General features: G+C 38.3%; 1 protein-coding gene across 1 annotated transcript; it reads right to left on the bottom strand.

The window, feature by feature from the left end:
* Window positions 1-6326: 6326 nt before the first annotated feature.
* On the bottom strand, window positions 6327-8726 carry LOC142224520 (uncharacterized). Its single transcript, XM_075294301.1, has one exon. The coding sequence runs from the start codon at window positions 8724-8726 to the stop codon at window positions 6327-6329; it is 2400 nt and encodes a 799-aa protein (XP_075150416.1).
* Window positions 8727-23566: the final 14840 nt, after the last annotated feature.

The following is a 23566-nucleotide window of genomic DNA, read 5'->3' on the forward strand; positions in this document are numbered from 1 at the left end:
CAGCAATTTGACATCGAGATGAAAGTTTGCCAGCACTCGAGAATGGAAGCCAGATATCCGTTGTCGCTTTCACAACATTTGGGTTTTGTAACCATGATATCGTCTGGTTTTTTTGAGATGAGCATTTCAAAGTTGAGGTTAAATGTATTTCATCTCTAGGCTGGAGTGATCGCACACCTCTATCTGAGGAATAGGATAGAATGAGGAAATGGAGGAACACTTGGCTAGAATGTTTGCGCCAGATTACCTTAAAAAGTCCAGAAAAGCCATGACCCAGAGAATCATGAGAAGTTCTATTTGGTTTTTCCAACTAAAGGGTGATACGGTCAAAATTTGGTCAATATAAACTTGACGTATTTCTTTCAATTTTGCATTTAAAAAACCTGAACACCCCTCATTTTGAAGGTGTGTGTATGTAGAATGTTGCTCCTATTTTGATTTTGGACTTCACTCTTCAGTTGTCAAAATGCCGTCCAAGCAAGGAGTGCAGCGTATCAAAATTTTGCTCGCGCATCGCGAAAATCCGAGCTACTCGCACGCAAATCTGGCAAAATCGCTAAAAGTTGCCAAGTCAACCCTTACAAATGTAATTAAAGTGTTTGGGGAACGTTTGTCGACAGCCAGGAAGTCTGGATCGGGGGGAAATCGAAAACCGGAAGCTGCTGAGACGACAAAGAGAGTTGCCGGTAGTTTCAAGCGAAACCCTAACCTCTCTCTCCAAGATGCCACAAATAAGCTGGGTGTATCGTCTACAACTGTGCATCGAGCCAAAAAACGAGCCGGACTATCTACTTACAAGAAGGTATTGACTCCAAATCGCGATGATAAACAAAATACGACGGCCAAAGCGCGATACCGGAGGCTGTACACGACGATGCTGACGAAGTTTGACTGCGTGGTAATGGACGACGAAACCTACGTCAATGCCGAATACAAGCAGCTTCCGGGACAGGAGTTTTATACGGCAGAAGGAAGGGGAAAGGTAGCAGATATTTTCAAGCACATAAAACTGTCAAAGTTGGCAAAGAAATATCTGGTTTGGCAAGCCATCTGTACCTGTGGCTTGAAAAGAGTGATAATCCGTTTAGTATGATTGAGGAGATCATAGAAAAGTCTAAACAGGATTCTATATTTACGATACCAAAAATGCGCAATTTCAAAAAGCGCGACTCGGAAGTGTTTGATTAAAAGGGTATTAAACCTGAGGGGGGATATCACTGAAGGGGACGAGATAGGCATTGAATAAATTTTTATCAGTGTGGTACGTGTTTCTCCTCAGTAATGGGGGGCACATAAGGTCATTCGAAAATTGGAAAAACGCCGGTAAAATCTGAGGGGAATATCTCTAATGGGGTCCGTGTTGCTGCTCAGTAACGAGAGCCACACGTCATATTTGCAATGGCTCTGCTAAAGCCTCTCCAAGTCACACATCTAAGGACCCTACCCATTGATCTAAAAATAGAATCCAGCAACCCTCACGGACAAAGGATCAATTCTAAAAAACTCTGCATCAACAGAAAGCCCCCATACATAACCCAAACAAATTTGGTTCTTTATCCAATACGAAGGTGACAGTACTCATCTCCTTGTTTCAAAATAAAATGGACCACACACAAACTACTCTGTTAAAAAACAAAACAAAGTAGATTACATGGAAATACATTAAATCCTTCATTCTTTCATCTCACTAAAAATATCCAACTCCAATCTTGACCCCAATCAATCATTGAAGTTGATCTTCCCTGTCATTTGCATATTGGCATTGTCATTGTATGCACGTTGAATTCATTGTTGAATAAAATATAAGCACGTCCAATTCACTGAAAGTACCATCTTAATCGTAAATAACAAAAATATTCAAATCGTATTCAAACTTGGAACTTGGCTGCAAATAAATACCAAACTTTGGAAAAATTTATGGAGGCCAAAAGTCAACCTGTGATCAGTGTTGCTGTTGCCGTTGTCATTCGTCCTCATCCGCATATACCAGAAAACCAGTCAGAAAAGACAACATCAGTCCAATGGCTCTGGCAACAGCAGAACACTGTTCAAGTCTGGAGCACTCACATTGGGCGGTTTGCAATCAGCCTGGCAAACTTGCAAACAAATGAAATGTTGCGGCAGAAAACAAACATTGATCGTTTTCCTTCGTAAATTGAATTTAGTGACTTTTAAAGCCTAAAGTCATGATATAAAAATAAATTGACTGACAGATTTTCGATACGGTTGCATTGGAGAATGGCAGAATTCGACAGTGTAGTGTGCCTGTTAAGAGATATAAACCAGCCGATGTATGGCGTTAATGATGATGACGGTGACTGCAGCATGGGTGTTGGTTATGTTTCGTTTTTGGCTCAAACCATTTTGCCAGCCAATGTTTGGAAAAATTTTAGACCAACAATTTCCCTGTAAGTAATTGAGGGCTATTGCATTAGTTTGACTTTTGTGGCAAATTTTCCAGTGAGTGTTACATTGTTAGGTTTCACATGAACCACCAATAGCTGATAGATGGCAATGATTTCAACATAGTTTTGTTGATTTGAAGTTTATTTGACTTTTATTTCACCAAAGCTTGGTATTTGTCTTGGGAAATTTATTGCAAAATATCTGAATATAATCCTCACTAGGAAGTTCCTAGGTTGTAGGGTTAACCAAGGTCACTTATCTTATAAAAAAGTCATGGGGTTCTAGCCCACATAATTTTCTATGATTTTTTAACTGACTCTTTTTCGTATTTGATTAAAAAGTTAATTGCATCAGATAATTTTGTAATCGACTACATTAGTTGGAAAGAGAGCAAGCGCTAGTGATCCCTCAAGAAATATATTTAAGTAGTGCCGAAAAACGAAATTAGGATCAATCGATCCAAGAATGTCTTATACTAAACAGAGCAACCGTTTATAAAAGGCCTAAGGGAATGATCGCTGGATTAGATGGCAATAGCTATAGATATCAATGAGCTTTAACCTCAACCTTGTAATTCTCAAAGGCAACTTTGAAATGCTCATACCAAAGGACCAGTCGATATCATGGCTCCAAAACGCAAATGTTGTGAAAGCGACAACGGAATATCTGGCTTCCATTCTCTAGTGTAGGCTAACTTTCCTCTCTTGATGTCAAATTTGCTAATTGGTTCCAAAAACTATTTATGGTAATCCCGAAAAGGTTCAGATATCGCATCCAGAAAGCTGTGGACGACCATTAGGAGTCTGTGATATTTTTTCTGTGCAAACTTTGATGTCTCGTTTGGACATGAGGCCTTCTGCAAGCCAAAGAGATCATGCGCTGGTACTCCCTCAAGAAATATATATAAGTAGTGCCGAAAAACGAAATCAGGATCGCTCGACCCAAGCACGTCTTCTATTAAACCGGACAACAGCTTAAAAAAGCCCTATGGGAATGATCTCTGGACTAGATGGCAATATCTATAGTGATCAACCTCAACCTTGTAATTCCCATAGGTAACATTGTAATGCTTAAAAAGTGATACGGTCAAAATTTGGTCAATATTTCTTTCAATTTTTCATTTAAAAAACCTGAACACACCTCATTTTGAAGGTGTGTGTGTAGAATGTTGCTCCTATTTTAATTTTGGAATTCACTCTTCAGTTGTCAAAATGCCGTCCAAGCAAGAAGAGCAGCGTATCAAAATTTTGCTCGCGCATCGCGAAAATCCGAGCTACTCGCACGCAAAGCTGGCAAAATCGCTAAAAGTTGCCAAATCAACCGTTACAAATGTAATTAAAGTGTTTGGGGAACGTTTGTCGACAGCCAGGAAGTCTGGATCGGGGGGAAATCGAAAACCGGAAGCCGCTGAGACGACAAAGAGAGTTGCCGGTAGTTTCAAGCGAAACCCTAACCTCTCTCTCCGAGATGCCGCAAATAAGCTGGGTGTATTGTCTACAACCGTGCATCGAGCCAAAAAACGAGCCGGACTATCGACTTACAAGTAGGTAGTGACTCCAAATCGCGATGATAAACAAAATACGACACCCAAAGCGCGATCCCGGAGGCTGTACACGACGATGCTGACGAAGTTTGACTGCGTGGTAATGGACGACGAAACCTACGTCAAAGCCGACTACAAGCAGCTTCCGGGACAGGAGTTTTATACGGCAAAAGGAAGGGGAAAGGTAGCAGATATTTTCAAGCACATAAAACTGTCAAAGTTCGCAAAGAAATATCTGGTTTGGCAAGCCATCTGTACCTGTGACTTGAAAAGCAGCATTTTCATAGCTTCCGGGACTGACAACCAAGAAATTTACGAGAAAGTTTGAATAAACGTCTGCCGCCTTTCCTGAAGAAACACGGTTGTTCCGTACTGTTTTGGCATCTTGCCATTACGGTAAAAAGGCCATGGAGTGAGAAATACTGGGTTATTGTCAAGCGGAACCTAAAGAAGACCAAAAAACTGCTAAGGACGAGCAGCAGTTCAAGGCAAACTGGCTTTCTGCCGCGAAGAAGGTGGACAAGGTGGCTGTACAAAATCTGATAGCAGGTATCAAGCGTGAGGCCCGGCAATTCGGATTAGGAAAAGCGAAAGCCTAACTGAATATTTTCCCTGAATTTTATACTAATTGAACTTGAAAAAGAAATTTAATTTGATTTTTTAAATATACGATTTCACCGATTTACACGCGTTTTCCATTGACCAAATTTTGACCGTATCACCCTTTATATAATAGGAGCAGTGATATCATGTTTCCAAGACACAAATGAAGTGAAAGCGACAACGCAATGACTGGCTTTCATTCTCTGATGCTGGTAAAGTTTCCTCTCCCGATTTCAAGTTACTGGTAGGTTTCAAATACTATTTACGGTAATCGCGATAGAGTTCAGATGTTGCATACAAACTGTATAATTTTGGGTGATCTACGAGAGTGGACTGTAAATATGCTTGCAAACTCCCAAAATTATATCCAATTTGGTAGTTTCCAAGGCAAAAAAAACAAAGAAAAGGCAAAAGTATTTCAGTTTAAATATGAAGTACAATTTATTAGGTGATCTGCTTTCCGTCTTACCGCTTGTGTTGTAGCTGCATAAGTGAAACACAAGCCAAACATTAAGAACTCGAGTAATGCAATTCAGCTAAAATTTCAGTGGAAGTTACGTTAAAATGGTGGCCCTTTATCCAATTGAGCAAAAGCTTTAATTTCATGAGTAGGCCAATTGGATATAGGGTTGCCATGAATCATGAAATCGTGATGTAATTAATGACAAAAATTCAGTTGATTTTAAAATAGAAATTCATATACATAAGACTATTATTAACATACACAAGTTCATTTTTCATTCTATTGAATAATTTTGTTAGATGTTCAATATAAACTTCATTAAAGGAAAAAAGTTGTTGAAGGCACTTCAACATGTCGCCCCCCTTGCAGTATGGCAACATTAAAAATGACAAGGCCCAGATATGGTCCAGCCAAAAACCGTGCTTTGAGCTATTGGCATAGATGTGGAAGTTTGGATAAGACCGGCTCGTAAAATATGTGGAATTAGATCGTTGGCAAGCATTATTTCAATATTGGTCGGATTAAAGAAATTGGGATCGGCAAGATCGGTTAAGTGATTATAAACATTCATTAACTTCTTATCAGTGGTAGCTTCGGGAAATGTAGTATTAAGCTGCGACCTTACTTCTCCAGAAATTTGGACTTTGGCTGATTTATCATGGTATGACAATAAATTTATGGTACAGAAACGTTTGTTTCCTTTATATGTGGTAGGCAAACGCAGTCTTTCAACCAGGCCAGTCGAAATTACAGTTTGTGCTGCGCCCGAATTAAGTATAAGCCGCGCCTTCATGGGACCTTGTGGACTGAGAACTCTAGCCAGAGCTGTGGGCAAGAAAATATGAGTTCGGTTGCGGTTGCTAAGGCGATCGCTTACGTAAGATTTCGAACTGGATTTTCGTTGGCTACTTGCTGCTTTTCGATTATGTTCGTTTTGTTTCGTTCTGGTTGATGTAGAGGGGCTACGTCTTGATTTTTGATAAATTGAACGCAGGAAGCTTTGTTTTTGCTGGTGGGATTGAGGAGTGTATTCGGTGTGCAGCATCGTGTGATGATGACGATTACATACGATGCATGTTTTCCGAGATGGACACCATTCTCGGGTATGTGATGCGCATAGACAATTAAAACAAAAGTTCTTTTGTTTGGTTATTTCTCTTCGCTCGATGACAGTCATTTTGGAAAATGTGAGACAATCCTTCAAAAAATGTCTCTCGTGGCACACCTTGCATTTGGGTACGCTGGAAGTATTGCTGAAACGTAAAATTTTATTTAATATGTGAACGGATTTTGAAACTAAGCAACAAACGGTTAGATACTGGGCAATATACATAATTTACTTAAAGGTCGAACAATATTTCCGTTTTTAGTCCTGATTTCCGCAACACGAACATTCGAGTCATTACCACGAAAAACCTTTATCACTCGACCAAGACGCCATTCAGTAGGCGGTAATTGATCGTCCCTTACTATTACGAAATCATCTTCCTTAAGATTGCTTTGTACGGTTTTCCATTTATATCGGCGTTGAAGCTCGCAAATATATTCCGTTTTCCAACGTTTGGCAAAGTGTAATTGGATTATCTTCAGTCTTTGCCAACGATTCAACAATGAGAGATCATCAGATATATCTTCGGGGATAGCAGTTAGCGCAGCACCCCTGATCAGGTGGCCTGGTGTCAACGGTGCCAATTCCGATGGGTCTTCACTGATAGGGGATAACGGGCGTGAGTTCAAGATACTTTCAATGCGAATAAGTAAAGTAGAAAACTCTTCAAAGGTATATTTATAAGTACCGGCAACCTTTTTTAGGTGAGTTTTCAAACTTTTTACCCCCGCTTCCCACAAACCTCCCATATGAGGAGCGTGTGGAGGGATAAAGTGCCAAGTGAAGTTGTGAACATTGTATTTCGAGACTAAAGCCTTTTCCGCGGATCGGAGGAAACATTTGTATTCTTGTTTTAGGATTCGATTCCCTCCGACGAAATTTGTCCCATTATCTGAAAAGACTTTATTCGGGAAACCTCTGCGACCGACAAACCTACTGAATGTTGCTAAGAAGGCCTCCGACGATAGATCGGAGCAAGTTTCTAAGTGGATGGCTCGTGTTGATAAACAAACGAAAACAGTTGCGTATCCTTTCTGAATTTTTGCATTTCTAAGGCGTGACGTTTTCAAGTCAAACGGCCCAGCAAAGTCCACTCCAGTGTTGGTAAACGGTAATGAAAACCTACACCTTTCTACAGGTAAGGCAGCCATTATTTGGTGTTTAACTCGATTTTTGTAAATAGTGCATGTTCGACAATTTCGTATACAATGGCGGACAGAGTTCTTTAGTCGGATAACATAAAATTCTTGTCGTATAGCTCTTAACATGATTTGATGTTCAGCATGTAAGGTTATTTTATGTGTAAAATCGATGAACAATTTACAAAATCGAGATTTTTCTGGGAGAATGATCGGATGTCGTTCATTATAACTTATATCTGCATTCGCCAAGCGGCCATTAACACGTAATAATTGATTCTCGTCTAAAAAGGGATTTAGTGTCAATAGGCGGCTTTTCAAACTTATAGGATTCCGAGATTGCAGAGCACTATATTCAGGGAAGTAATATGTCTTTTGCGCAATCATAATCAATTGAATCTTAACATAATTTATTTCCGCTGCTGTGATAAATTGGGTTTCCATTTGAGGTGTTAATCTTTTCTGGCATTTCCTGACAAAACGATACATGAATGAAATAACCCTCAATGCTCTATCAAGTGAAGAAAACCTTTCTAAAATCTCTTCTGATTGTAATGTAGTGTGATTGGTGTTAATTTTCCTTTCCAATGACAATTCCTTTGGTGAAGTTTGCTTTGGCCAAAATTCTAAAGGTTGTGTCAACCAATTCGGTCCATGCCACCAAAGGTTATTCGCATTCAATTCCGATGCCGTAGTGCCTCTCGTACCTATGTCTGCTGGATTGTCAGCTGTTGGGACATGTCTCCATGTGACATTGCCTACATTATCGAGAATCTCAGAAACTTTGTTAGCTACGAAAGTCTTCCAGTGGAAGGGCGGTTTACTGAGCCATGCCAAAGTTATCGTAGAATCCGACCACAGGTAAATTTCAGAAATTGGTAAAGTAAGAGTTTCACATACAGATTTGAGAAGCCTTGAGAGTAATGCCGCTCCACACAGCTCTAGTCGTGGTAAACTTATTGTTTTTAAAGGTGCTACTTTACTCTTTGAAACTAATAAATTTGACGAAAATGTGTCATTCGAGGTAGTCACTCTTATGTATAAGCATGCACAAAATGCCTTTTCAGAGGCATCGCAAAATCCATGAATTTGGATTTTGTGTTCCGGTGTAAATCCAACCCATCGTGGAATTTTTATGTTTCTTATTTCGTGAAAATGAGAAATAAAAAAACTCCATTTTTCGAAAGTGTGTTGTCTTATTTCTTCATCCCAATCTGTACCGTCAATCCAGAGCTGTTGCATCAAGACTTTTGCTACTACGATGATGGGAGCGAGCCAACCCGCAGGATCAAAAAGTTTAGCTACAATCGACAAGATTTTGCGCTTTGTCATTGGTTCGGAAGGTATGGAAATGTTAGTGACATTATAAAAAAAATGATCTGACATGGCATTCCAACGAATGCCCAATGTTTTGGTTTCACTAACGTCCTCCAATTTTAAGAAATCTTCGTTTAGAAGATCCATAGGTCACTGGTTCATATCCGGCTCGAAGGACCATGTATAATTTTGGGTGATCTACGAGAGTGGACTGTAAATATGCTTGCAAACTCCCAAAATTATATCCAATTTGGTAGTTTCCAAGGCAAAAAAACAAAGAAAAGGCAAAAGTATTTCAGTTTAAATATGAAGTACAATTTATTAGGTGATCTGCTTTCCGTCTTACCGCTTGTGTTGTAGCTGCATAAGTGAAACACAAGCCAAACATTAAGAACTCGAGTAATGCAATTCAGCTAAAATTTCAGTGGAAGTTACGTTAAAATGGTGGCCCTTTATCCAATTGAGCAAAAGCTTTAATTTCATGAGTAGGCCAATTGGATATAGGGTTGCCATGAATCATGAAATCGTGATGTAATTAATGACAAAAATTCAGTTGATTTTAAAATAGAAATTCATATACATAAGACTATTATTAACATACACAAGTTCATTTTTCATTCTATTGAATAATTTTGTTAGATGTTCAATATAAACTTCATTAAAGGAAAAAAGTTGTTGAAGGCACTTCAACACAAACAGCTCTTGATGACCATAGGGAGCTTCTACAATGCCAAAACACAAGACAACATTGTTATTAAAGAAACAGCTGTATGCAGAAAATTAGTCGAGAATCCCCAGCTTCATGACCAAGCGGACAGAAAGTTCCTGTACGGACGATCCTCTTTGGTGAATATTCAGGAGCATATTCTCTAGGCGATTAAAACCACTAATGGCTCTGCAGCTATTGGACCAAATGGATAGAAAACGAATTTTCTGAAGCAAGGTATTTAGCTCACACTTACTCTAGGTGTGGCTGCATCTTTGAGATTCCGGCATCTGGATAAAAAGAAAGTCGTTCCAATATTGAAACCTGGAAAGCAGGAACCCTTCATTCCTACTCCTCTACAACATAATATTAAGATTGTGAAAGCTACTATGTGGCTAACTTTCCAGCAGGACCTTCTCCAGCACTGCTTCCACTCAGATAGGAGTGTCTGCACCTATGATATTCCAAACTTCTGTAAAACACAGGTCAAACCCACAACGAAACTTGGAAAGCTGGCACATGTCGTCATACCTCTTTAGGCTAAACTGGGTTAGATATCATTCAAGATACCAGAAGAAGTGAATACCAAGAGGCAGCCTAAAGCCCATAAAATCTCTGCGCTTCTTACGTTAGATTTGCACAAATCCTGTGACTCTGTTAACCTTTCCAGCCTATTGGTCTGCTAGCCATAAATATATGGCCCCACCTGTTTCCATTTTAACAAGTCTCCGTTGCCCGGCATAGCAACAGGCAACAGCAATCACAGAGGAATCATCAGAGCGATGAGTGTGGTATATTATTACTTATTGGTCTGTAGTATTTTGCTAGGGGAGAGTCATTTCTCTTGTCCCTCGACACTTTCTCAACCCACATAATAATTATTTAGGGGAGGGTTGTCTATCAAGCCGTGGTTCTTTGCTTCCATCTTTTCATTTCCCATTACACATTCCTCCTCTCACGTTACACATTCCCTCTTGCACTAGAGGAGAGCCGTCTCTCTAGTCGTAAGCCTCCATTCACTGTTTCCCTTATGGTGGAGGAGTGCCGTGTCTGTAACTAGTCTTTACACTGGAGAAGAGCTGTCCCTCTAGTCATAAGTTTCCTTCCTTTCTCTACCCAATTACCCTCTTACACTGGTGGACAACTGTCCCTCAAGTCGTAAACTTCCCTTCCCCACCTACACGTTCCCCTTCTTCGACTGGATCGTCATGATCCCGTGCCTAACCCCGTTCTAGCCCTGGAGAGGAGTAGTCTCTCTGGACACGAAGTCCTTGTCATACCTGAAAACGAGGGGAAACTCGCCCTAAACTAACCGTCCGACCACAAGGGAGGTAGCATCCGACCTGCGAGCACGCACGTCACCACAAATCCCTCGCTGAGAGACCAAACCATCTGCAGACCACCAAGTCCGAGGTCCGCTGGATGTCGTTAAACCTATGGCCGAGTCGACTGCTCCAACCCCCAAAATCTGCTGGCATCAGGATAGTTTTATTTTCCATACAATAAAAACCTAAACCGTAAGCTTGCCTTCTTGCTCTTTTTTGTTCATGAAACCAAATCTTGCAGTGACGTCACCTGGCGCTGCGAGCTTATCTTAGCCAAAAGGGGGAAGGATGGATTCTTGTGAACGAAACACAAAAATCAGGATCGACTTTACTAAGGAGTTAAACTAATTTGGTCATCTGACCGGAGGCAAGGACAGTGGGGCATACAGGTGATATACAGAGACTGGCTCACATAGAGTAGGTTCAGGAGGTAATGCTGGCTAGTCGGCACAGTGTAGTCTTTTTTAGGACAAAATCCCTGCTTCCGAGCCTCAGGAACTATCTCTCGCTTCTGAACCCAGCAATTCAGGATCAGTGTTCAAATGCGGTTGCGTACCTTATACCACGAGAAATCCCTTCGCATGCCATGACCTGATATTGGAATCTCTATGCACAAATCCAGTCGAAGTAGCTCGGTTCTCCTATCGAAACTTCTAAGTTGTATGTACTTACCTACCTCCAGAAACTATCTCTCATTCTCAGCTCACTAGTAGCTAATTATGTGCGGAAGTAAGAAACATCCTAACCATGCCACACTGAGGACGGATCCATCTGAACGAAACACCCAAGAAGGAAGGACTTAAACTATATTGATAGGATCATCTGATTGGAGAGAAGCGGAATGGGGGCATCCTGGATGCGTTATCTCACCTCCAGGAACTATATCTCACTCTTGAGCCCAATTGATGTCCTGAACCGAACAATTCAGGATAAATATTCGAAATGACGTCATCACAAGGGATCCTCTGCATGCCCTATAAACCTAAGAGACCTGCATTAATATAGATAAATCCCGTCAATACTGCTCGCTTTTTCTATCGGAATATGTGACCAGGAACTCTATCTCGCTCTTGAACCCAGCAATTAAGGATGAATGTTCGAATTGTTGTCACTCTCCTTACATCATAAAGCATTTTTTTTTCATGCCCTACCAACCCAACAGACTTGAATCCCTATGGACAAATCCAATCGCGACAGCTGTTTTCTGTTATTGGAACGTGTTGGATGCGCTATTTCCCCACCAGAAAACTATATTTCGATCCCAGCAATTCAGGGTGAATGTTCGAAACATCACGAGGCATTTCTTTGCATACCTTATCTCAAGAGCTGACCCCCCTATGGACAAATCCAGTCGAGACAACTCGCTTTTCCAAAGGACCATGAATATAAGTTCTTTTTAACCGTAAGACTTAAAGGAAAAAGTTTTAAAATTGTCATTTCCATCAACAAACCGAAGAAGGGTTAATTTCTTTCAGCAAACTTTCCCCCTCCAAGATTTTCATGTAGAAATTCTTACTGAAACTTTTGATTTGGTTTTTGTGTGCCGCTTGTCTATAAGGGAGAGCGAATGTCTTCGTATTGTCAACCCATTAAAGGAAAATGTTATCTCAGCAATAGAAATGGAATTACATTTCATTGTCATAACGATTTATGTCGTTGACAGGCATAGGCATTTCCTTTGAAGTTTTACCCAAAAATAGAGGATGGGCCCAACAGACAGCCTATCACAACTTTTACTTCGAATGGCATAGGACCACGACCCAAGCAAAGTCATCAAACCAATCGTCCATCCATCCATCTATCCTTTTACTTACATCGTGGGCTACAAAAGCCCCAGAAACAATAATCGAAAACACCAGCAAGAACAACAACAACAATCCCCTGATTTTCACGACTGATTACACTAAGAAAACCACCATCAAGTTCCAGAACACCAGCCACCACCACCACCACCACCCATCAATGTCAAGTCATCGTAATGCAGGCACCCCCTAAACCATCAAGTCGCGCCACTAACATTTTCATCAAAGGAACAGGTCGTTGGTTTGTTGCAACCATGCAAATGGTTTGAGTTGTTATAATGATAATACCCATAAATTTCCAAAGCCCCTGCTGCATAACACATTCCAAAAACCATTATTATGGCCACACCATACTGCGAACTTTGTAAATGAAGAAAGGGTTCGATAGCGATGCCTTTTGCGGTTATCGCTGGCGTTTTGATGGTGTTTGTTTGTGATATTTGTGAGAGTCGTGAAAATTTTGACGGAAATGTGTCATAAATTGCTATGAATGCTGTCGTCATAAAGCACAAACCACAAAAATGTAAGGAAAACAAAACAAATAAAAAAATCCTAAAGGTGTAGGAAGACGACTATGTAATGCCCTACGGTAAATTTGAGAGGAGTTGCAATAAGGAGGACTTCGTGCCGATTGCGGAGGTTATCTACAAGAAACGGCTGCAAAATATGTATTTCAGCATTTCTGATACCCGAAATCCTTGGACTTTGTTTCAAAGTTGGTAGACAAGAGGGTCGAGATTTGAAGACAGAAACCGGCAAACCTCTTGATCTAGCAAAAATGATAAACTATCTTTTCATCCCATCAAAACTATCGGGAAAACTACGGCAGTGATGGGACAAAATCTAGTATTCTATCCAGGTGATGTTAGACGATACTACGTGATATCATGCAATCCCAAATGAATGGACAAAATCAGCATTTGGTTTGGAGTGCACACTTAGAGTCATGTGTTTTTTGCCAGCTTAATATAAAACGGCACAGATTGCTGGCTTCAAAGAATTTGAATTTGAGAGGTGTTGAAGAAATTAACAGGAAGGTATAGAATTCACCTTCGATTTCTAAAAGCTGTCAGACAAGAGATTCGAGATCTGAAGAGATAAACCGGCGGACCTTTGAATCTCTCATAAGCGATCAACTAACTGTTCATTCCATCCAAACGAGGAAGAAGAGTGGTACATTCTTCGGGCGAAATCGATTCCATATGAAGGTGATAATCCGTCAATACTTTGTGACCCCACCTATTCCAAACGAAAGAACGACATCAGCATTTCATTTGGAAATTCAAAATTCAAGAAACTTGGATTCGACATTCTGGACATGTGGAAATAGGTAAGGTAGGTATGAGTAATGATGCTTGTATCTGGAAGAGAGTGACCTCGGATCCAGGTCTGCATTTGGAGACACAACTCCGAAGTATGACTCATGTACAGAGAGTGACTGCTGCATATAAATTTTCGAACATCATCAGCTCAATTCTAAATGACCTGGATGCTTTAACGCACAAGAAGAAATGTTGTTACATTCAACACTTACAAATACTAAGCTTGTGAGAAACCGCCAGCCGCCTGGATCCTAGACCAGACATGAATATGGTAGAGTCTGATTAAGAATCGAGGCGGCATTCATTTCTGGATTTGGCGAGCGAACTCGAAAGGATTATGCCTTTACAGGGAGTGAGTTATGCATAGAATTTATTGAGTACCGACCGATATGAGGTCGTTCATATCGGACTCCAATAGAACGTGTGGCTTCAGCAGGAATTTTTTCGAGAATTCTCAGATTGATCTAAGTTCCTTGCGGTGATTAACTCCGAAGGATGACGCCCGAACAGGGAGTGAATTATGCAGAGATTTTGTCGAGCACCATCAATTTGAAGCCAATGGCTTCAGCAGGAACATTTTCAAGAATCGCCATATTGATCTAAGATCCAGGCGGCAATAAACTCCGAGGAAAAATTTTCGACTACCATCAGTTTGTTAAGCGTCCGAATAGAATGCAATTGCGAGTCGTCCGAGCCCTCACACCGAACGCCAATGGCTTCAGCAGGAAAATTTTCAAGAATCGCCATATTGATCAAAGATCCAGGCGGGAATAAACTTCGAAGGATTACACTCGTACAGAGAGCGACTTCTGCAGAAAAATGTTCGGGTACCATTAGTTTGTTAAGCGTCCGAATAGAATGCAATTGCGAGTCGTCCGAGCCCTCACGCCGAACGCCAATGGCTTCAGCCGGAACATTTTAAAGAATCGCCATATTGATCTAAGATTCAGGTGGGAATAAACTCCGAAGGATTACACTCGTACAGAGAGCGACTTCTGCAGAAAAATGTTCGAGTACCATTAGTTTGTTAACCGTCCGCAAAGAATGCAAATTCGAGTCAACCGAGCCCTTACACCGGACGGCAATGGCTTCAGAAGGAACATTTTCAAGAATCATTGATCTAAGATCCAGGGGGAATAAACTCCGAAGTATGACACTCGTATAGGGAGTGATTTCTGCAGAAAATTGTTCGAGTATCATCAGTTTGTTGATAGTCCATAAATAATGCAAATGCGAGTCGTTCGAGGTTTATCCTTGCGGTAATTAACTCCGAAGGATGACGCCCGAACAAGGAGAGAATTATGCATAGATTTTTTTCGAGCACCATTTGAAGCCAGGCCGGAATAAACTCCGAAGGATGACACTCATAAAGGGAGTGATTTCTGCAGAAAATTGTTCGAGTATCAACAGTTTGTTGATAGTCCATAAAGAATGCAAATGCGAGTCGTTCGAGCTTTAAAACCGGACGCCAATGGCTTCAGCGGGAACATTTTCAAAAAACGCCATATTGATCTAATATCCACGCGGGAATAAACTCCGAAGGATGACACTCGTACAGAGAGCGACTTATGTAGAAAAATGCTCGAACACCATTAGTTTGTTAACCGTCCGCAAAGAATGCAAATTCGAGTCAACCGAGCCCTCACACCGGCCGGCATTGGCTTCACAAGGAATATTTTCAAGAATCACCAGATTGATCTAAGATCCAGGCGGCGATAAACTCCGAAGGATCACACTCGTACAGGGAGTGACTTCTGCAGAAAAATTTTGGAGCACCACTCGTACAGAGAGCGACTTGTGCAGAAAATTTTCGAGTATCATCAGTTTGTTGGTAGTCCATAAAGGATGCAAATGCGAGTCGTTCGAGGTTTATCCTTGCGGTAATTAACTCCGAAGGATGACGCCCGAACAGGGAGAGAATTATGCATATATTTTTTCGAGCACCATCAATTTGAAGCCAATGGCTTCAGCAGGAACATTTTCAAGTATCGCCATATTGATCTAAGATCCAGGCCGGAATAAACTCCGAAGGATGACACTCGTACAGAGAGTGATTTCTGCAGAAAATTGTTCGAGTATCATCAGTTTGTTGATCGTCCACAAACAATGCAAATGCGAGTCGTTCGAGCACTCATATCGGACTGCAATGGCTTCAGAAGGAACATTTTAAAGAATCCTCAGATTGATCTAGGATCCAGGCGGCGATAAAATCCGAAGGATGACACTCGTACAGGGAGTGACTTCTGCAGAAAATGATTCGAGCACCATCAGGATGCCAATAGAACGTGTGGCTTCAGCAGGAAATTTTTCGAGAATTCCCAGATTGATCTAAGATCCTTGCGGTGATTAACTCAGAAGGATGACACTCGTACAAGGAGTGACTTCTACAGAAAAGTTTTCGAGCACCATCAGTTTGTTGATTGTTCACAAAGAATGCAAATTCGAGTCGTCCGAGCACTTATACCGAACGCCAATGGCTTCAGAAGGAACATTTTCAAGAATCCCCAAATTGATCTAGGATCCAGGCGGCAATAAACTCCGAAGGATTACACTAGTACAGAGAGTGATTTCTGCAGAAAAAGATTCGAGCACCATCAGTTTGTTTATCATCCACAAAGAATGCAAATGGGACTCGTTCGAGCCTTAACACCGGACGCCAATAGAACGTCTGGCTTCAGCAGGAAAATTTTCGAGAATTCCCAGATTGATCTAAGATCCTTGCGGTGATTAACTCCGAAGGATGACGCCCGAACTGGGAATGGATTATGTAGAGATCAATTTGAAGCCAATGGCTTCAACAGGAACATTTTCAAGAATCGCCATATTGATCTAAGATCCAGGCGGGAATAAACTCCGAAGGATTACACTCGTACAGGGAGTGACTTCTGCAGAAAAATTTTCGAGCACCATCAATTTGTTGATCGTCCACAAGGAAGCTAACGCGAGTCGTTCGAGCTTTAACACCGAACCCCAATGGCTTCAGAAGGAACATTTTCAAGAATCCCCAGATTCATCTAGGATCCAGGCGGCGATAAAATCCGAAGTATGACCCTCGTACAGGGAGTGATTTCTGCAGAGTATCATCAGTATGTTGATCGTCCAAACAGAATGCGAATCGTTCGAGCATTAGTACTGGACGCCAATAGAACGAGTGGATTCAGCAGACAATTTCTCGAACATCCTCAACTTTTATCATGCAAGCAGCTAGCATTCCCTGTACTCATACCCAATAGAAAGTCATGCGATGGAAATTCTGAAGAAATTTGGAGAAAACGGAACCCGATTCCCGACTTAACATTGCAATGCCGGGCATTGGGCAAATAGGGAATGACGTCGTACTTCTTCACAAACAGTTCGCCGAGGATCATAAACACGGCAAGTAAATTATCTTGCCTACCTCCCTTGACTTAGAAGATAGTACACAAAGCACCTATGAACCGAAAGGTACCGATGAAAGAGATAGTTTCAAGAAATTCTTATTCACAGCCTGTTCGTAGATCAAGCATTTGCGTGAAAAGAATTTGGTTACAGTACAGGGTTTTTCCTACATTCCAAGTTGTCTGGAACAAATGAATAACACTGGTCAAAGGGCTATCCTGTGATAATTGGCATGGGTCTATATTTCACAATGTCTTGTGTCGTTCGCTATCCTTGCAAAGAAGAGAGCATCGTAATGCCTGCCAAAGACAGCGCATGTTGGACCTTCCAGCAGAGAAATAACCAAGACTGGTTCTCAAGGGAAGCTGTCTTTAAGAAACGAATCTGTTATTTATATTCTTTTAAATTTCCATTGCAGGCAACTCTAATGAGTTAATGGTGAAGTAGTTGGAAGTAAACGATTGACATAGATGCCGCTCGATATGATTGCAGAGATCATTATTTTTTTCCATTTTCTTGAAACGTCTCCCCGACAATTGTGAATTGTGTCATAAAAGCTCAAACAATTCAAAATACTTTCGAATACTCTACGAATATTTAAAAGGACCTATAGGCTCTAAATAAGTGTGCATTCACTCATATGCAGGATGTAATTCATTTCAAAATGGAATGTCGTTGTCTTGAAGGATATGCACTTGGCCATTTCGAACGTATGCCTTGGGGGGGGGGTCACTAACACAGATGATGTCCTGCCTCGGGTCCTTCTGTGGTGGGCTAGAATAACCCCTCAATATGGGTATAGAGTAAATACGAAATAGTTTTATGTTATATACGGCAACTTGACATGTATAAAATTTATCAGCAATCATAAATCGTGCTTAGCAATTGTTTTGTATATGGCTCGTTTGTTGTTCGAATAGTTGGGGTTTTCCAGTGTTTTATTTATTTGTTATGTTTTATAGTTGTTGTGGTTGTTGTGTTGTTCATTGCAATATTTGTTTTAAGTAAGACAGCAAATTTTCCCTGACTATGCACATTGCATTCACACTGCATAGTCTGTTTTTATTTGTTTTATTAGAGAGTTGGTCGATTGCAATGACTCTATCTCAGGATTGCCCAACATTTTAGACTCGTGAACCCTAACGGTAGCTATTAAATGAAAGCAATAAATTTATATGGTTGAACGCTTAGCCAGACCCAATTAAAATTTCCTTGTATGGTTCCGAGAATTCCAAACTTGGGATCAGCATATGTAGGGTTCATAGGTACTGCAATAAGGTAAAGATATTAGACTCTATAAAATATATATCGATCGACCTAGAATCACCTTCTGAGCATGGTTGCCAAAGTTGGTACAAATTAAAATGGTTGACTTTTTACTGTTAGAAATTTTGATGTTTTGGTAAATTGTGCAAAATATTCCCAACTAAGCGTACTTTACAAATTTTATATTGAAATAAAATTTGGACAACATTTTCTATAGAAATAAAATTTTCAAAAAAATTTTGACAAAATTTTCTACAGAAATAAAACTTTATAAAAATTTTTCTACAGAAATAAAATTTTGAAAAAACATTACTACAGAAATAAAATTTTGAAAAAAAAAATTTAGATAGGAATCAAATTTTACAAAATTTTCTATAGAAATAAAATTTTGACAAAATTTTCTATAGAAATAAAATTTTGAAAAAAGTTTCTATAGAAATAAAATTTTGACATAATTTTCTATAGAAATAAAATTTTGACAAAATTTTCTATAGAAATAAAATTTTGACAAAATTTTCTATAGAAATAAAATTTTGACTAAATTTTCTATAGAAATAACATTTTGACAATGTTTTCTATAAAAATAAAATTTTTGTAGAATATTTTTGGCTCGAGTGGCAGCCATGATTATGAACCGATATGGACCAATTTTTGTGTGATTGGGGATCGGCTACATATAACTATAGACCGATATGCACCAATTTTGGCATGGTTATTAGCGACCTTAGACTAACACCACGTTGCAAATTTCAACCGGATCGGATAAATTTTGCTCCTCCAAGAAGCTCCGGAGGACAAATCTGCACTCAGAGAAGAGTGAACCCATTAGCGAGTTATTTTTAACTAACCAGTGTTAATATTGAACTTCGTATGTCGCTAAAGAAGCATGTACCCATAGTAAGTTCAACATTTTCCTATAGGTTAGTAATTTGTTTTAACTTTTGTCAAGTTCAAATTTAACTGTTCAGCAGTAAAAAATTAACTAAATAATACATTTTTTAAAAACAAAAAAATTAATGTTCCGGATTTCCTAGACCACCTGGTGACTTGGAGCAAGGATACCTCAAGGGGGAGGATCCCCAATTTCTACATGTCATATTATATTTAGTACATACCATTTACTCTTCTGCAGTACAAATCCTTTAGAATCATTTATTAGATTTTATTTTTATAATTTTATAAAAGTTTACCTTTTGTCTGGACGGAGGATTGAACCGCGTACCATCAGTTTTCTAACTAAACACACTATCCACTGGGCCACTTAGCTCTTATACTCATCAACAACCAAATGTGACTTTGTTTATACTTTTCTTGCTTGGCTGCATTTATTCATTAACACACACAGTCAAGGGTGTCTATTTTTAGAAACACCACACGAGCACATGTTTCGGAGACGAACTATTGTGTAGAAATAGATTTACTCAACGGTAGTTAGAATTGACATTCATCGTAAGTTTATTTATACTAAAAACGGAAATTTCGTGTCCAATTAGACTTCGTAATATTGCACAGTAAAAATTCAGTAACGCTGAGAAACTTCTTCGTACGTTCGAGAAAGTACGTATTCCCTATTATTATATTTGCTTCAGTCCATTTACGAACTCATTGGGAGTTCTTAACCATTTTGCTGGTAATGGCCGTAAGTTCAATTTACTTCCACTGAGTTAATTTTGTTAATCAATAGTTAAATTTAACTAACTGTGAGTAAAATTTTGAACAACTCAATATTATGGAATTTACTTGTAGTTACGACGTTAAATTTTCTGAGTGTGGGGATCGATTTATATGGGGGCTATATATAATTATAGACCGATGTGGACCAATTTTTGAATGGTCATTAGAGAACAAATACCAACACCATGTACCAAATTTCTGCCGGATCGGATGAAATTTGCTTCTCTTAAAGGCTCCGCAAGCCAAATCGGGGGATCGGTTTATATGGGGGCTATATATAATTATTGACCGATGTGGACCAATTTTTGCATGGTTGTTAGATACCATATACTAACACCATGCACCAAATTTCAGCCGGATCGGATGAAATTTGCTTCTCTTAGAGCAATCGCAAACCAAATTTGGGGGTCCGTTTATATGGGGGCTATACGTAAAAGTGGACCGATATGTACCAATTTTTGCATGGTTGTTAGAGACTATATAATAACACCATGTACCAAATATCAGCCGGATCGGATGAAATTTTCTTCTCTTAGAGCAATCGCAAGTCAAATTTGGGGGTCCGTTTATATGGGGGCTATACGTAAAAGGGGACCTATATGGCCCATTTGCAATACCATCTGACCTACATCAACAACTACATGTGAAGTTAGCGTGCTTTCAACAGACGGACGGACGGACGGACATGCTCAGATCGACTCAGAATTTCACCACAACCCAGAATATATATACTTTATGGGGTCTTAGAGCAATATTTCGATGTGTTACAAACGGAATGTTAATATACCCCTATCCCATGGTGAAGGGTATAAAAATTATAGAAATTTGACAAAATTGTCTATAGAAATAAAATTTGGGCAAAATTTTATATGACAAAATTTTCTATAGATATAAAATTTTGACAAAAGTAAAATTTTGACAAATTTTTTTATAAAAATGAAATGTTGACAAAATTCCTACAGAAATAAAATTTTTAGAAAAGTTTCAATGGAAATAAAGTTTTGATAAACTTTTTTATAGAAATACTTAATTTTGTCAAAATTTTTGATAGGAATACAATTTTTACAACACTTTCTATAAGAATAAATTTTTGACAACATTTTCTATAAAAATAAAAGTTTGTCAAAAATTTCTATGGAAATAAATTTTGACAAAATTTTCTATAAAAATAAAATTTTTACAAAATTTTCTATAGAAATAAAATTTTTACAAAAATTTCTATAGAAATAAAATTTTGTCAAAATTTTCTATAAGAATAAATTTTTGACAACATTTTCTATAGGAGTAAATTTTTTACAACAACTTCTATAGGAATAAATGTTTGACAAAATTTTCGATAGGAATATAATTTTCTATAGAAATAAAATTTGGACAAAATTTTCTATAGAAATAAAATGTTGACAAAATTTTCTAAAGAAATAAAATTTTGATAAAATTTTCTATAGAAATAAAATTTTGACAAAATTTTCTATAGAAATAAAATTTTGACAAAATTTTTTATAGAAATAAAATGTTGAAAAAATTTCTATAGAAATAAAATTTTGACAAAGTTGTCTATCGAGATGAAATTTTGACAACATTTTCCATAGAGATAAAATTAAAAAAAATCTATAGAATTTAAATTTTGACAAAAATATCCATAACACAAAAATGTTGACAAAATTTTCTATTGAAATAAAATTTGGGCAAAATTGTACATGACAAAATTTTCTATAGAAATAAAATTTGGACAAAATTTTGTCAAATTTATAGAAGTAAAATTTTGACAAATTTTTTTAGAATAATTAAATGTTGACAAAATTTGCTACAGAAATAAAATTTTTACAAAATTTTCTATGGATATAAAGTTTTGATAAATTTTTTTATAGAAATAATTAATTTTGTCAAAATTTTTGATAAGAATGCAATTTTTACAACATTTTCTATAAGAATAAATTTTTGACAAAATTTTGCTATAGTAATAAAATTTTGACAGAATTTTCTATAATTTCAATTTTCAAAAATTTCTATGGAAATAAATTTTTTTGCTAAATTTGCTATAGAAATAATAATAATTTTCTATAGAAATAAAATTTTGACAAAATTTTCTATAGAAATTCAATTTTTACAAAATTTTCTATAGAAATAAAATTTTGACAACATTTTTTATAGAAATTAAATTTTGACCAAAATTTGCTATAGAAATAAAATTTTGACAGAATTTTCTATAGAAATAAAATTTTGATAAGTTTTCTTTAGAAATAAAATTTTGTCAACATTTTCTATAAGAATAAAATTTTGACAGCATTTTCTATAGGAATAAATTTTTGCCAAAATTTTCTATAGAAATAAAATGTTGGCAACATTTTCTATAGCAATAAATATTTCACAAAATTTTCTATAGAAATAAAATGTAGAAAAAAAATTTCTTTGGGACTTTTTGTCAAAATTTTCTCCAAATTTTGAAAGATTTTTTTGGCTCGAGTGGCAATCGTGTTCCTGAGTTAATCTTGCACTTGGTGTCCGTCCGTCCGTCTGTCCATTTCCGGAGGGCCTTTCGTAGGATTTTCAGTTACCCTCTTTGGCTAACTATCACGATCATTATGTTTGTTCACAAACTGTTCAATTTGGAATGGCTTCCCATCGGAATGGCTTCAAACATTTCGTTGTTACAATAATAAACATTTTCGTGATATTTACGAGTTCGTTTAATAGACTCAAGAAGTCTTTTCCTACCAGCGTACAGGTCAAACCGCTGTGTTTTCATCGCTCTTACTATCGTTCAACTTAAAATTCCCAATGAGTCCCAAACAGAACGGATGTGGAACCCCTGATTAGCTAAAGCGATAGCGAGGGGTAAGGATATTTTAATAGTTGTCACTAATACAATCAGGGGTTTGAAGCGGTATTTGTGACATTATGGTATGACGATATTTAGAGGGGAGTTATGGTAATGTTTCGGTTTAAATTTGATTGTGTTATGCAAAATGTATTCTACCACCATAGAGTATGTATGTTTGTATTTGTGTGTGTGAATACCAATGGCTTTAGATTTACAATCCACAAAGCATTTGTACATTTTATTTATTAGTTTTTAGCATTCGACATCATTGTATCAAACACAACTCACAAACGGCTGCAACTGCAACAGCAGGTTGGCCCACAGATATTTTCACATAATAGCCGACACCACATCAAACCCAACAATGCTGGTCACCATCATAACCACTCAGTCAACTAGCAACGATATAGACCAACCTAGGCCAACCAATTTAGCCAGGCTTAATTGAAGCTAACCCATTTGCAACTCTATTGGACTGTGTGCTAATGTTTGTTTGTCGTTTGGTGTGATTCGAAAAACTCTGAATGAATGACTGTGACTGAATGAATGAGTGAGTGAATAATTGCTGCAGTGTAATTATTTTTTGTTGCTGTTGCTGCATTTTTTGTTTTCTTGTTGCTGCAATACAATGTTGTTCATATGTGAAGTGGCTGTAGTAGTGTGCACTTTTGTCTGTATTAAATTTCATTAGGC

Source organism: Haematobia irritans, chromosome 2 (assembly GCF_050003625.1).
Source record: "Haematobia irritans isolate KBUSLIRL chromosome 2, ASM5000362v1, whole genome shotgun sequence".
Classification (NCBI taxonomy): Eukaryota; Metazoa; Arthropoda; class Insecta; order Diptera; family Muscidae; genus Haematobia; species Haematobia irritans.

What these genes read in the sequence shown, in the direction of transcription:
- LOC142224520 (XM_075294301.1), bottom strand. Translation starts at nt 8,726, where the DNA reads ATGGATCTTCTAAACGAAGATTTCTTAAAATTGGAGGACGTTAGTGAA.